This window comes from Curcuma longa, chromosome 1 (assembly GCF_044706935.1).
Source record: "Curcuma longa cultivar G26 ecotype Majalengka, Jawa Barat chromosome 1, ITB_CL_G26_1.1, whole genome shotgun sequence".
NCBI classification, from domain to species: Eukaryota; Viridiplantae; Streptophyta; class Magnoliopsida; order Zingiberales; family Zingiberaceae; genus Curcuma; species Curcuma longa.
In genome coordinates this window covers 9,664,357-9,679,949 of record NC_133861.1, presented here as the reverse complement: position 1 = coordinate 9,679,949, position 15,593 = coordinate 9,664,357, and the positions used below count along the sequence as shown (strand labels likewise).

At 35.5% G+C, this 15,593-nt stretch overlaps 2 protein-coding genes across 3 annotated transcripts; one reads left to right on the top strand and one right to left on the bottom strand.

Annotated features, from left to right (window-relative positions):
- Positions 1-2,150: 2,150 nt before the first annotated feature.
- On the top strand, positions 2,151-9,476 carry LOC141821939 (LRR receptor-like serine/threonine-protein kinase ERECTA). 2 transcript variants are annotated; one of them, XM_074709330.1, is made up of 27 exons: positions 2,151-2,284; positions 3,127-3,265; positions 3,387-3,458; positions 3,557-3,628; positions 3,803-3,874; positions 3,966-4,037; positions 4,109-4,180; positions 4,268-4,339; positions 4,417-4,488; positions 4,572-4,640; positions 4,775-4,846; positions 5,007-5,078; positions 5,497-5,568; positions 5,642-5,713; positions 5,806-5,877; positions 5,954-6,025; positions 6,442-6,513; positions 6,603-6,674; positions 6,749-6,820; positions 6,917-6,988; positions 7,099-7,167; positions 7,243-7,314; positions 7,491-7,564; positions 7,770-7,898; positions 8,087-8,434; positions 8,518-8,888; positions 9,000-9,476. In XM_074709330.1, exons 1-27 carry the CDS (start codon positions 2,203-2,205, stop codon positions 9,354-9,356), a joined length of 2,934 nt encoding a protein of 977 aa, XP_074565431.1. In that variant the 5' UTR covers positions 2,151-2,202; the 3' UTR covers positions 9,357-9,476. The 2 variants fall into 2 exon arrangements, with proteins under 2 accessions (XP_074565431.1, XP_074565438.1); XM_074709337.1 differs by lacking the exons at positions 7,099-7,167; positions 7,243-7,314 and having other exon boundaries at positions 2,152-2,284.
- A 1,725-nt stretch (positions 9,477-11,201) lies between these two features.
- Positions 11,202-14,912, bottom strand: LOC141846085 (uncharacterized). The gene is made up of 8 exons (XM_074734071.1): positions 14,615-14,912; positions 14,473-14,524; positions 14,334-14,379; positions 12,804-12,899; positions 12,007-12,060; positions 11,861-11,926; positions 11,541-11,619; positions 11,202-11,456 (listed from the first exon to the last, which is right to left on the bottom strand). Exons 1-8 carry the CDS (start codon positions 14,834-14,836, stop codon positions 11,379-11,381), a joined length of 693 nt encoding a protein of 230 aa, XP_074590172.1. The 5' UTR covers positions 14,837-14,912; the 3' UTR covers positions 11,202-11,378.
- Positions 14,913-15,593: the final 681 nt, after the last annotated feature.

Sequence of the window (15,593 nt, the reverse complement as noted above, 5' to 3'; positions counted from 1 at the left end):
TAAAAATTTTTTTATTGATCATCAAAATAAATCAGAAAGTAATAGATCAAACGTACGTGGAGGTCAACTAGTCTATTGAATTTTCTACTTTATTTTTAAATTTGAAAGAAAAAAATTAAATTTTTTCAACTCATAGGTCAATTCAAACTAGCCGCGAGCCGACCCACGAGGGTCATGGGACTAGACAAGCCGATCCACTTGAATCCGTCTTAAAATATATTGAAAAAATTTTAACTCAATCTATTTAAATTGTTTAGTAGAACGGACTAATCTGATGGACCCAACTCAAATAGACTTTTCTAGTCTTGACGAAAAGTTCAACATTATATATTTTTTAAACTCTCTAAATATAATATATTTTAGGTGAAATTCAAACCTTCATTACCTATCGAGTATGTTTCATCTCTAATCATTATCGTATAATCCCACTTCATGATGCAAGATATTATATATTCGTTATCACATATGATTGTTATTTGAGATACAATTTTTTATGTGATCGATTATATGAGATCACTGGAGTAATGTATTCCATTTTTTACTAAAAAGATACCGTTTTTACATTTTAACATTATTTTCTTAACATTAATAAAACTTCAGCCAATTTTATGCAATAGTTTAAAAACCCACTAAAGTATTCATAAATAAATAAATTAATTAAAAATTCTATTAAAAAAATATGGGTTCCACCATCCACTTTGCAGATAAGAACCAAAAATTAATTATGATATCAAATAATATATTAAATTATTATATAATTTATAAATAATTTTTAAAATTATATTTAATTATACTTCCTAAAAATACAAAAATGATATTATATATAAAAAACTGAAATAAATATTCTCCTGAAAATTTTTCTAAATGGTTACAAATTGCAACCTTGCAACTATTATTATTATTATTTCTAATATCATTTCGAGCAAAATTTAGCCGTATTGACTCAAATATTTTTTTGTAAAAAATTTATTAATATTGGTAAAGCTATTTCAACTTAATTAAGATTATTCCAACTTGATAAAAAAATATTTTATTTTATTTTAATCAAACGTAATATAATATAGATCAGTTTAAGTAAAATTATTTAAAGCAAGCAAATAGAATAAAAGTTTTTTTAGAATGAAAAGTAAGATTAAATATTTTTTAACATGAGATTCCTTATGAGTTAAGATATCCATTTCTTGTAAAGTGTCATTTGAATTATTATTCACTTGTAAATGACTATGACAGTTATTTGACAAAAAATTTAAAGAACGTCACTTTATTTTTAAATCATAAAAAATGCCATATTTTGATTTCTTTTGATAAAGGCATTCCATCTTATATATTTATTCAAATATTCTCCTTCGAAATTATTATCTTTCATCTAATTTTTTAAAATTTAGATGAAGAAATAAAAATAATATAGAAGAATATATTTAAATAATTATATAGAAGAATATATTTAAATAATTTTTAAAATTATATGTTTTTAAATGTGGACCCAAAGGGCACCTATCAGGGGAGGGAAACAAAGGGCTTTCCGTGCCACGTGGTTTCCATATCCTGTCAGTGACCCATTCGCATGACACACATCACGTGACACCTCTCTGTCTTCATGAAGCAGAAGAGTTGAGAGGCACAAGACAGCCACACAACTGCACCGCTACTACGCTCACAGGGCTCACTCAGAGAGTAATAGTCTACCAGTATATTTAACAGAGTCAATGAAAAATAAAAATTCCAAGAAAATAAATATAAATAAATAAATAAAGAGAAAACACATCTCTGCCACCTCTACGCTGTCAATGCCGATGCCATAACCTGCCTGCACCAACCTCTCTCTCTCTCTCTCTCTCTCTCTGCGACCAGCGCAGGGGAGGAGTAAAAGAGGTTTAGAGGGTGAATGGGGCGATGATGAACTGTATGTATTCAGAGACGCTGCCAGAGTGATGTGACCCGTCGAACAACCTCATCGTGATGTGATCCCCATCTCTTTCTCGCCTCGATGAAATCTTCCCTCCTTTCCGCTCGCCCTATCGCCTCCTTGGACTTTGCGGCAGCTAGCTGCCGCGGTAACTAGGGATTATTGCTGCGTAGCATTCCGCTACAGCATGGCATAGAAGAAGGCGCTGTTCCTTCTGCTTCCCATTGCCTCCTTTTGGTGGCTCCTCCTCGATTTGGCACGAAAGGTCGGGTTTTGGATCTCCACGCCGACTGGCCATGGCCGTGCGGTGGGGAGGGCTCGCTGCTGTCTTGGCCCTGCTCGGGGTTCTGAGTTCGGTGCCCGGCGAAGCAAGCGACGGTGAGCTGTGAATTAGGCGAAAGTTGGGATTTTTTTTTGTTTATTTGTTGTGTCCGAGAGAATGAATAGAGGATACTAAGGGCTGCCTCGCGGATCTTCACCTTATTTTTCTATACTAACAAACTGTTCGGAGCATCATTACTTCTCTTAATATTTTATTGTGATGGAGGTACACTTTCTGGTTCTGTGATTTCTTATCTCCTTTTGCTTGATCCACTACGTTTTTTTTTAAATATTGTCGAGATCCTTTACTTTAATGTCTTCTAAACTTCCGCAAGCTGAATTCTATTCTACTACTCTGTTCAAAGCAGAGTGGTTTAGCTTCCCTAGCGCTCCTATTTCTATCTTCATTTGATGCCAGATTTTCCTTCTTTGTTAGGTCTTTTCAGTCTGAGAAACGTGGATTTTTTCCCATATTTTTTTTCCCAATCTACGAACACTATCCTGTCCGAATAAAACACCGCTGTATCAAGCTTTTAGTTCTTTTTCTTCCCTTTGTTGTCTGCCTCACTTGTTTGTCTAGTTTTTCTGCCAAATTTCTTGGTTTTCCTCTCAGTTTTCCTGTTAATGCTGCATTTCCCCACACTTTCTCCATTTTTGGTTGTTCAAAAACGATTTCAGCTCCGCAACAGCTCAAGTGCTTGGATCTTCTAGTAGCTCTATGTCTGCAACAGGATAGGCATAAAAGGAGTTGCTTTATATTTTTTATTTGTCGATATGGATTCTAGCAGAACCATATTTTAATACTTTTACTGCTGATCATAGGGATCAAGAACATATAATAATCGTAGTACTTTCTATGTTATCATTTTTAATTATACTTGAAATCCACTGCGTTTTAGGTGCCACGTTACTGGAGATCAAGAAGTCATTCCGTAATGTTGGCAACATATTATATGATTGGACGGATGCTCCATCTTCTGACTATTGTTTGTGGCGAGGCGTCACTTGTGACAATGTGACATTTAATGTTGTGGCGCTGTAAGATCACAAAATCTAAGCTCGCTGTTTATTCTTATGATATCTTAGAATACTGATTAATCTAACGATTCTTTCTGTTGATTTTTATTTTTCTTGTTTTTGATTTGCTGTGAAATTTCAGTAATCTATCTGGACTGAATCTTGATGGGGAGATATCTCCTGCTGTCGGAAACCTGAAGAGCCTTGTTTCTATGTAAGAGAAAACGAAATTTCTCCTCCTGTTTGATATATATGTGTGCTCTTAACTCCTACGAATTTGTCCTTATTTGCCGTTCTGGTGTCTCTGAAAAGTGATCTGAAGGCCAATCGATTGTCTGGGCAAATCCCAGATGAGATCGGTGCTTGTTCCTCCTTGCAAACATTGTGAGTGTGATCACATGAATTCGTTTCCTTAATCACAATCATAGCACTTTGCTTCAATTGCTTTATACCTCCTAAGAGTCTTTTAATTTGTTTGAACCTAATTGTACCTTGTTTATTGGGCTAACAGACAATGCTTCAATTGCTAATAAACTCTCATTGTCCTCTGACGATCAGGGACTTATCCTACAACAACATCTACGGGGACATACCTTTTTCGATTTCAAAGCTGAAGCAATTGGAGAACTTGTAAGAACTGATTAGACGAAACATGTTCTGTATAAGACATTAGTCAGCATTCAGCATCACTATCTACTGAGAATTACCATCTATCTTATAGGATCTTGAAGAACAATCAATTGATCGGACCTATTCCTTCAACTTTATCGCAAATTCCAAACTTGAAGATATTGTAAGTATCTTGTTATCTCGTTTTCTCATCTGACAATGGATCTGATTCTGCTATCCTTGACCAAACCCTAGGGACCTAGCTCAAAATAAATTGAGTGGGGAGATACCAAGGCTTATCTACTGGAATGAAGTGTTACAGTACTTGTAAGCAATCTTGGATGATTCATGCTTCCAAATTTCTGGTTGGCTGTCTATATTCTACTGGTGAACTTGAATTATGATTTATATCAGGGGGCTCCGCGGTAATAAGTTGGAAGGAAATTTGTCGCCTGATATGTGCCAATTGACAGGGTTGTGGTACTTGTAAGTCAACGCTCTTTAGAAATGCATGAACAACAAGCAAATTCTATGATTTTATCTTACAAAAAAAATGCTGCCAGTGATGTGAAGAACAACAGCTTGACTGGAAATATCCCAGAGAGCATTGGAAATTGCACCAGTTTTCAAGTTTTGTATGTATCATTGCCACTCTGTTTTTGTTAAGGAAGTTAGTGTTTTTTTATTAGCAAGAGATGACTTTCCCTTTGCAATGTAGGGACTTGTCATACAATCAACTTACAGGAGAAATTCCATTTAATATTGGATTTTTGCAAGTTGCAACACTGTAAGTGGCAATAATCTTTTCTTTAATGGTTGTTTTAGATTAGTTTTAGCAATTTTTTTCCTTTATTCTAGAATAGTTGACTGATTCATGAATCATAGAGATGGCAAGATTCTTATTGATATAATCCATGGCAGATCTTTGCAGGGGAACAGATTTACTGGACCCATTCCACCCGTGATCGGTTTGATGCAAGCTCTTGCAGTGCTGTAAGATCCATGATTAATTCATCATTACATGGTTTTCTTTGATGTTTCTGCTTCACATGATTAGATTGCACTAACTTAAATTCTTGGTTATCAGTCACATTGTCATAACTTTGTTCAAAGTAGAGCCCGATGTTTAATTGTCTTCACTCTTATATTGCAGAGATCTGAGTTGCAATTTTCTTAGTGGACCGATTCCTTCTATTTTGGGCAACTTGACGTATACTGAGAAACTGTAAGTCTTATATAGTAGGTTTCAAGGACATTATCCTAAAAGGATAAAATTTTGTTGAAGATGATTGTTCTGAATACATTTGTTCTTTATCTCACACTAGTCTGACTTGGCTTGCTAAGACCATATCATCGAAAGCCTCATACACTTTATACCTTGAATAATGTGGAACTAAATGTAACAATTTCTTCAAAATGGCCTACAGTTGGGCAAGTTATCAAATCTACAATTTTTCCCACTTAAATTTGGTACAGGACATTATGCATGTTTTGCAAAGTGGTCATTTTGTTATTTATAACTGACTACGAGTGGCTCTACGTGGTTAATGATGTTTCTGGTCTGACGTAATGATTTCATGATCTTTTGTCTATCCTTGTTTTCAGGTTATTAAGACACTAATGACATTTCTCTAAACAAACAGGTATTTGCAAAGCAACAAATTGACTGGGTCAATCCCGCCGGAGCTGGGTAACATGACAAGGCTTCACTACTTGTAAGTGGATGTCTTGACTGCATGAAATGGTGAATCTATGGTTTTGTAGCATCTAAATTGAATCATTTTGCAGGGAGCTGAACGATAACCAGCTCACTGGTTACATTCCGCCTGAGCTTGGAAACCTCACCGATTTGTTTGACTTGTATGCCAATTTTGAAGGCACTTCATGTGTGCTAGAATTGTGTTAGTACCTTTAGAATGCAAAACTTATGATTGTCAGTCAAACTTCTGCAGAAATATTGCCAACAACAATCTTGAAGGACCTATCCCTGAAAACTTGAGATCATGTGTGAATCTAAATAGTTTGTAAGATTCTTTCAATCCTGATGTATTATTGGCTATTAATCTTTTCAATGTATCTTATTCCTTGATTTGATCCCAGAAATGCACATGGCAATAAACTAAATGGAACCATTCCACGAGCATTTAAGAAACTGGAGAGCATGACATATCTGTAAGATTCTGTTTCATTTTTTACTTTTTCACTTGATATTATTCATTCTTGATATTTTTAATGTGGTGTTTCCCCTCATTTTATTTAGAAACACTGAGTTCCAATAGAAAGTTTTTTTTCTTTTGGTTGACCATGGATAAATACTGCATGACCAGTATCACTCCTTTGTTGTGCATAAAAACAAACAACTGTAGGACATCTGATATATTTCTTGTTAATGCATACAAATCTAAAATTTGAAAAAATCTGCCTACTGTAATTCTCTTGGTTATAATGATTACCGAGTTATCTGTTGCTTAGCTCCAGTGCTTCACTAATATCATCAGTGCTTCACCAATATCATCTACAACAATTGTTAGTATTACATTTTAATGCATAATTTATAGCTTAATTTGACGAATCCTTTGGTTATGCAGGAATCTTTCATTAAACAGATTAGAGGGTTCTATACCATTTGAATTGTCGAAAATTAGTAATTTGGACACACTGTGAGTAATCATATTTAATTGGAGTCTCTAAGAGTGAAGTGTGCTACATTTTCGTGTACTTCATAACAAGATAGATTGAACTTCTGCAGAGACATATCGTGCAATGAGATAAATGGCCCGATACCTTCATCTATTGGCGGTCTAGAACACCTTCTGAAATTGTGAGTTATTTGTCTGAAATGTTTTTTTTGTCATTCTAATTGTCCTCTGATGTTCCTGTCTCACCAATTTCTAGAAATTTGAGCAATAATCAAATTTCTGGTAACATACCTGCTGAGTTTGGAAACTTGAGAAGCATCGAGGAGATGTAAGATGCTTGGCCATTCCATCGAGATTTTATGAATACGTTTATTTTTTTTCTATTTGTAACTCTACTGATATTTGGTTGGTTGGTACATTTCAGTGATTTATCGAAAAACTACTTATCGAATGCAATTCCTGAGGAACTTGGACTGCTTCAGAATCTGATCACACTGTATACTTCTCTCTGAAGTATTTGCTGTGTTTTTGGAACTATTAAATCAATCTTTTTGAAAGACTAGAAAGTTCATTATTATGCATGGTGGATGTTTAACTTTGTTGCAGGAATTTGGAAAACAACAATTTGTCTGGTGGTATCATAACTCTCACTAACTGCCCAAGTCTTGTGGTCCTGTAAGTTGATTTTAGAAAAATCACATATACTGTAGTTTGAAAACAATCGACCTAATTGATTCTGTTCGCAAACAGGAACCTATCCAATAATAATTTAGTTGGTGATGTTCCCACAGTTAACAATTTTTCCCGATTTTCTCCTGAGAGGTGAGGAGTTGAAGAATATTGAATGATATATTCTTTATTAACGTATCTTTCAGCATTGAACATATATTACTCAAACTCCTTGCATTGTATGTAAAACTCAGGTTCCTGTTTTTAAGTTAAATCATTTTGATTTCTATCCTTGACTAAGTTCCTTTTGCGCGTGTGTGTGTGTGCAGTTTTATTGGAAATCCTGGTCTTTGTGGATATTGGCTAAGCTCTCCTTGCCACTCATTCCATCCACCACAGCGAGGTATACCTTTTTACGATAAAATGACTTCTGGATCATTAGTATTTCTCCCAGCAGTGCCAACTATTTGATGTGTCTCTTGTGCAAGATATAGATTCCTGTCTTTCTTGATTTTACATTATATCAACTGTTATTCATCATTTAGTTAGACTATCAAAGGAACTAATGCATAGTCTTGAGATAATTAATCCTCTTTTTCCCTATGCAGCTCCATTCTCAAAAGCTGCCATTTGGGGCATTGCCTTTGGTGCTTTGTTAATCCTTTTGGTGGTCCTAGTTGCAGCTTGCCGACCACACAAACCGCCTCCGTTTTCAGATAGCTCAATTCATAAACCAGGTACCCTTATGCGCATTTGTGCCATAAAACCCTACAATTGTCACCAAAAGTTTGCTTATGTCAACATGACAGATTTGAATATTTTGTTCCTTTTATTCATCAAATCAATTTCTCACGGTTTGATATAATTTTTAACATGTATATAGATTTTTGTTGCAAGAATTTTTAATCCATTTGTAATCTTGCAGTTACTAATATTTCACCAAAGCTGGTGATCCTTCACATGAATATGGCCCTTCATGTGTACGAGGATATCATGAGAATGACAGAAAACCTTAGTGAGAAATATATTATTGGCTATGGTGCATCAAGCACAGTATACAAATGTATGCTGAAGAACTGCAAACCAGTAGCTATCAAGAGATTGTATTCTCAATATCCACACAACTTGAAGGAATTCGAAACCGAACTCGAGACTGTAGGGAGTATCAAGCATAGGAATCTGGTCAGCCTCCAGGGGTACTCGCTGTCCCCATTCGGCAACCTCCTCTTTTATGATTACATGGAGAATGGTAGCCTATGGGATATCCTACATGGTATGCATTCTTTTCAAACACATTGCAAGTTCCTCGGTTGCATGAAAAATGAATTTTAGAGGAGTCTGATTTTTAACTGGCAGGTCCTACAAAGAAGAAAAAACTGGATTGGGAGGCACGTCTTCATATCGCGCTTGGCTCGGCACAAGGCCTGGCTTACCTCCACCATGACTGCAGCCCCCGAATTATACACCGAGATGTTAAGTCTTCAAACATCCTCCTGGACAAAGATTTTGAAGCCCATCTCACAGATTTTGGCATTGCAAAGAGCCTTTGCATCTCCAAAACTCACACCTCCACCTATGTAATGGGCACAATTGGATACATAGATCCCGAATATGCTCGAACGTCTAGATTGAATGAGAAGTCAGATGTCTACAGCTTTGGCATTGTCCTGCTTGAACTTCTGACCGGGAGGAAGGCGGTCGACAACGAATCCAATCTTCATCAGTTGGTAATCCTCTTATACTTGATCTAAAGTAATTTATTCACAACTTATGCAACTGCTCATTCTATTGTTTCAGTAACTACCAGTTTCATTTGGGTTTCTGTTTATTGTGAACAGATTCTGTCCAAGGCCTCGAGCAATGCTGTCATGGAGACAGTAGATCCTGATGTTTCCTCCACATGCAAAGATCTCGGAGACGTGAAAAAGGTGTTTCAACTGGCTCTTCTCTGCACCAAAAGGCAACCCTCCGACCGACCGACCATGCACGAGGTAAGCCGTGTGCTAGGATGCCTCGTGCAGCCGGACCCGACACCAAAGCAGACCCAACCGCAAGCCCCGTTGCCGCCGAGCTACATCGATGGGTATGCCAACCTCAAGACCAAGAACGTCCTGAGCTGCGTCGGCTCGCAGAGCACATCCGACGCGCAGCTCTTCCTCAAGTTCGGCGAAGTGATATCGCAAAATTCCATTTAAATTTTCTACTATAGATCATGTATTATGTTTTGGCACAAGATGTGACCACAGTCAAGTGGAGTGGAGCTCGATATCTTGTGTTGCTGTAAATGTAGGGAATGCTTTTGTTGTCATTCGTAGTTTTGGTGGCAAGGCATGTGCGACATGTCCTAGTAGCCGAGTTCTCGCTGCACAAAGATGCACAGTCTCTGACACAGGCGAGTGGGACGTGGGCCTCGGTCCGTGTGGGGCGACCTCCGAGCGTAGGAAGAAGTTAATCATTCACTGAGCGTCGAGCAAGCGAGGACGAGGGCTGAGCTGTATCGTGACTCGTGTGGGGCCCAGGCGTCCTTGTCGACGGTGGATTCTCGTGATCTCTGAGTTATTGTGCTGCTGCTGCCGCCGCTCTCGTAGTGGGGTTGGATTATTTCTTCTCGGGAAGTGTACCGGAGCACGGGGACCAGCCTTCTTGATTGCGATGCGATAGCCGGGAAAATGTCAGCAGAGGACGCTTTCAAAAAAGCATTGAAGGGGATTGGCTTGTTCTGTGCCAAAGCGATTGAATCTGTTTGTTTTATTCGAAGGGTAATTGGATTGGTCTTTGCCTAGGCGGGGCGTTTTGATTAAATTATATTATTATGTTATTTTTAAAGATTGAATCAAACTCACATGATTCAAATTTATTATTGAATTATACATTTTACGATGAATTTTTTTGGTTCTTTGGTCAATACATATTGAACGGAATTAATTTGATTAAAACATTTAATCTATTTAGTTTAATTTTTCCAACTTCAACTAAATAATGCGCACTGTTAATCCTGCCTAAATTTGATTTGTGGTACCATCTTTCTTCCGATTGAGGTGAGAAGCTCGCATGTGTGCATAAGAGAGCGAGAGAGCTCGAAGAAAAAAAAAAAAAAAATTAATCTTTGTATGAGAGGGAAGAAAATCATAAATTCATTTATCTTCGTAGAGCTTTATATAACTATAGAGGTGGAAGATCCTTGTAAATTATCATATGAGCCCTAGGTGGACTGCGTGGACAACCACACGAGCAAAACACCATCCACTAGCTAACTGCATGAGTGAGATGCTGCGTTATCAAGGTAGGAAACTTTCGTGGGACCGGGCCGGTCATCCTCAAGGATTGAGTCCATGAGACTAACTGGAATTTATCATCTAAGAACCACTATAACCATACAAGTAGAGGAGGTCAAGATAAAGCGACCACCTTACTAGATTTACCCGTACTACATCAGGATTAGTTGTGACCAAATTAGAATTAGATAAATGAGTTTATTGATGTAGTTTAGAGAATTTTGACTGGCTGTGGCATTTGGAAATGAACTAGTGCCAATGTAGATGTAGCTTGAACAACATCCTCTTGATTCGACAAACAAAAGAAATAGCTCCTTTATATGTTCGAGGTTTCTTATGAGGTGAAGAGATGCTTGTATAAAAAGCAGTGCATATTGTGGAATTTACTTCAATTGCAAAATTAGAGAGAATTAAAATGGACATTGATTTTAGTACTCCTAACAATTTTAGTTATATTCAAATGAATTTTACAGCATTTGGCTTATTTATTGCCCAAGCAGTTCCATTACATAATTCCTGGAATTTTCCAACATAGATTTACGATCAAAAGGATTCTAGATTTAACATGAAAGATTTTTTAGGTTGATCAAATGATAACCAAAACCCAGTATTTTCATTAAGTTTGCTGGCACTTTAATTATGAGCTACTACAACCATCATTCTATTCACTGCTGAAGACATTAATCTGATCTCATTAGAACTAAAATGAACATGCATTTTATTTGGAAGTTTCTCTGACAAATTTCATTTACAAAGAGTTTAAAATTTGCTCTAAAAAAAATTTTAAACATTGTTTGGAACAGATCAACTCGGCACTTTATTAGTTTGAAGCATAATTTCTGTCCAAGTTGCAATTTCAGTAAAAAAAATTGGTAACAAAAAGGTTGTGGCTCAAGAGAATCACAATCCAGCACCCCTTTTTCGCAAGAGTTTTAAGGATAGTTATGCCCAAAGCAAGGTCAATCCAAAGAAGAGAAAAAGGGCCAGTCCAAAGCATGAACACGCAATTGCTGCGAATGCCTGAAGAATATTGATGAGATCACGAGTTGGCAAGACACATCTAGTAAAACCAAAGAATTCATGGTTTCGCATATCCATCCGTACCTTTCCTTCCGACTCAAAGTTAAACTTCACCGTGAACCATGATAATCCTCGGTCTACAACAGGAGCTAATGCAAGAGCCCTGAGCATGGAATAAATAAAATGAAGGCATTAAACCAGGTTCACAACTAGTCATGTAATTAACAAATTCAGATTTATTAGTGTGATCCAGCTTTTTCCAGAAGGTATGCCCTTATTAGATTCTAGATAGAGGGAAACTGAAAATAACGTTATTACTCATTAAAACCTAATATCATAGTTCAGTAAGCATAATTTGCAGGAAAACAAGTTTAATATTAAATAGCATTTAGGGAAAAGTATACCCTCCAGCTCTTATGATTTTGGTAACTTGGCTGCCAGCCCAAACCATCGCCATCATTTTCAGAAACCTATTAATGGATGAAATGCCAATAGCGTTCACAAATGCTGATGTAAAGAGGAGAAACTAAGCAATCATTATGATCATTGCCTTTTAACTGCTGCAGGATAACCCATTTTTCCAGGCGCAGGTGAAAAATAAAACCTGAAAGGGGCTCAGTGGTTATTTGCATAATTAAGTCCAGCAGCTTAGGGAACAAAAGGGTATTGGTTCTTTATAATGTACACAAGTACAATGAACATCAAAAAATTGAGATTATTCAACTGAATGAGTCAAGCTACCCTGAAATAAAAGATTACAGTATTTCCTCTCATGCTAGAGGATAAAACTTTGCAGCTAGTTAAGCCACCTGTAGTAGCCTTTGGTTCCCTGCATATATGCAAGCAAGTAAACCGAGCCTCACTGACAATAACCGATATCAAGGTTACCAAAAACTGCAAGCAATAAGTTTGTTTGGGGATAATTTAATGAGAGGAATGACCAAAAAGGAACATACAATTACATAAATTCTGAACTAAAACAACATAGATGCCCAAGTAGCAGACTGATGCCAAAAATATTTAACCAACTTGTACATGATCTTTTAGTAAAAATACATAAAGCAAATAAAATTAAAGACTTATCCAAAATACAATCTCATATGAAATAGTTTATAATGAATGAAATCACAATCTTCCATTACATTTATTTATTAATCCCAAAAAAAAACTACAAGAAATTGGCTAGCTATTTAAAATTGATGCTGGATTCCTATATAAATATATCCAGATAAGCAAATCTTCAGTTTAATGCATTAAAAAAAATTATCATTCACATTCTTCCACTAGAAAATCATCCTTTTCAAGCAAATTTTACAGAGAGTGCACAAGCCAGGAAGAAAAACTAACCAAACCAACAAAAATGTTGTCAGATAGTATATGGTGTTAAGTAGCCCATAGGAGAGTACTCCTGCAACTCCATATCTCTTTAACCTCTGCATTATCCTATGTAATAAATACCATAGTTGATTTAAAGAAAAGAAAACATGTGCATGAAAAATACTTGGAATAATAAACACACTAGAAAAAGGATTGAATGAAACACCATTGAGATGATAAACACATGACGTGCATAAAAATCTATTCCATCATCTATTTAGTTTAGCTAAGAAATTGAATGTAACACCATCAAATAGAAGATAAATGGTATACACAGATTCTGTCAAATTATATAGCTGGATAGGCAGTGCAACTGATCATTTTTTGTCAAAATTATTGTAATAGTCCCTGTAGAATGAAGCTGCATTTAGCTTTATAATTTACTTGCACTTCCAGAACAAAGAGGATACACAGGACAGAGATAATTTATTGCAAACAACAGAATTGGCAAACATGGAAAATATGCAAGGAAGCTAAACTAGTATGTTTCATATCAGACCTATTGACAGTGCTATGAATCCAAATGTTATATTATATTGGTTCCATCAGAGGAAGTCAAATACAGCAGATTAATTGGGAAAATAAATTTATGTTTACTAGACCTGATGTTTCCTTTGATGTTACCTTGCATAGAGCTTAACGGAGGGGAAAAAAATTAATACAAATGACCCCAAATACTGGGTGCAAACATATCTTAATCATGATGATGAGACCTAATGTTTCCATTGCTGTGTAACCAACTATTGTATTGTGTCTCAATATCAAGGTTGTTAAGAGGTAGGTCAGAGTTCTTTGGTACCTTGAGGTTTTCTTAGATAAATGTTTTCTAATCGTGATTTAGGTCACCTTCATTAACTAAATACGATAATGCAAATTAGGTAGGTTGTCCTATAGACTGATGATCCACAGGTTATTATTGTGTTCTTTTAGAAAGACACATATCTGGATAAAATATGAGGCAATGGCTACTTTGAATCCAACCAGGACCTGATTATGAAGCACAATTGAACACCAAAAATAGACTTAGATGGTTGGACACTTGCAAGCACCTGATTATTAGGTATCCATTGTCATCTCGATCCTTCATGCTTTATACGACGTAGATTATGGAAGTCATACAAACTTTCAAAGCAAATGGTCTTTGTCAAATGCTTACCTAATTTGGTAATTGAAAGACAATTATGATTTGACACAATGATAAATTAATATGGAAAAGGATAATCTAGTTGCATATAAATGTACTATTAGGCCTTTCTCAAAATAATTCTAGGATCCGAGGAGTGTTTGTAATCTAGCATGAAGAAACAACATATCACTAATTGCTGCAAAAGAAGCCACAAACTAAGAAAAAAGAAATAAAGCTACAATTTAGCAATCTTCCATGCAGTGAAAACAATGCCTACCATGATACGACTCAAAAGCCAAGACAAAAGATATGAATCTTAAAATCCATCAATTTCTTGAAAATTCAACATTTCGAGAACAGTAGATAGGAAGTACTCATTTAATGAAAATCCTTTCGTTGATTTCCTTCCGCTATTTCTCTCTGAAAATGAAATTATTATCATAAGCTCCCATCAAACATGAATTAGGAACACTCTCAAATCACAGTAAAAAACAAACAAAGAATAGAAATTACCATCCGAATTACAAGGCAATTCCTTCTTGTCCCCGCAATGAGTGACCTCCACCTGATCACACAATCAAATGGCGATGAAGGTTTTTTTTTTAAAAAAAAAGATAACTAAAAGTCTAAAATTTCAAGATCCCATTATCAATACCTCGGGCTGCTCATTCTTGGAGCACAGATTGACGGTCAAGAATCTCCCCAACGCAGGCGAAATGCTCGGTCTCGTCCTAGGGGCAGCAATATGAACCCTAGAAACGTTCCGCCGAGATGATCGAACGCCTTGTAGCGCGAAAGGATTGGCTCCGGAGAGAGATGAGAGGATGAAGGCTCCAGGACAAGAGCTTGCGGTGGTTAGGGGGACGAGGGAGCTCATGAAGGCCGGCAACGAGATGAGAGCGTCAAGGGAATGTTCGCCACCGTAGCGGACTCAGACGACAAACTTCTGGGTCACAGCCGTTGCATAAAATATTATACATTGAGCACTGCTTTTCCCACCCCCAACAGCGCACGCCCCCCTCTCACTTCCTCTCTCTCCTCTTCTAATGACAGTTTTATCTTTTTCTTTATATTTATTTATTTATTTATTTTTAAATTTTTATTTAATTTTATTTTTTAATTAATTTTATTTAAAAATAACTCTTAATTTTATTTTTTTCATCAATATAATATTTTTTCAATTTTATTTAATTTTTATTTAATTTTATTTTTAATCAATTTTGTTTATTATTTTTTATCAATACTTTATTTTTAGAATTTTATATAAATTTTATTTAGTTTTATTTTTAATCAATTTTGTTTATAATTGATTCCCTTTTAAGTGTCGAATTAGAAAGGTAATTTAAAAAAGAGAGAGATTCTGATCTATGTTAAAAATTATATAAAATAAAAAATAAAAAAATTTGATTAAAAATAATAAATAAAATTGATTAAAGAAATAAAATAAATAAAATTTAAAAAATAATAAACAAAATTAATTTAAAAATAAAACTAAATAAAATTTAAATAAAATTAAAAATATATATATAAGTATTAATGAAAAAATAATAAACAGTTTTAATTTAAAAAATAAAACTAAATCAAAATTAATTAAAATTATATATATATATATATATATATATATAAGTAAAATA

Coding starts and splice junctions, on each gene's coding strand:
- LOC141821939 (XM_074709330.1), top strand. CDS start 2,203: ATGGCCGTGCGGTGGGGAGGGCTCGCTGCTGTCTTGGCCCTGCTCGGG. Junction 4,038..4,108: donor ATTCCAAACTTGAAGATATT/GTAAGTATCTTG, acceptor ACCAAACCCTAG/GGACCTAGCTCAAAATAAAT. Junction 4,181..4,267: donor AATGAAGTGTTACAGTACTT/GTAAGCAATCTT, acceptor GATTTATATCAG/GGGGCTCCGCGGTAATAAGT.
- LOC141846085 (XM_074734071.1), bottom strand. CDS start 14,836: ATGAGCTCCCTCGTCCCCCTAACCACCGCAAGCTCTTGTCCTGGAGCC. Junction 12,061..12,803: donor ACAACATTTTTGTTGGTTTG/GTTAGTTTTTCT, acceptor AGCCCCTTTCAG/GTTTTATTTTTCACCTGCGC. Junction 11,620..11,860: donor AAAATCATAAGAGCTGGAGG/GTATACTTTTCC, acceptor TTCCATGCTCAG/GGCTCTTGCATTAGCTCCTG.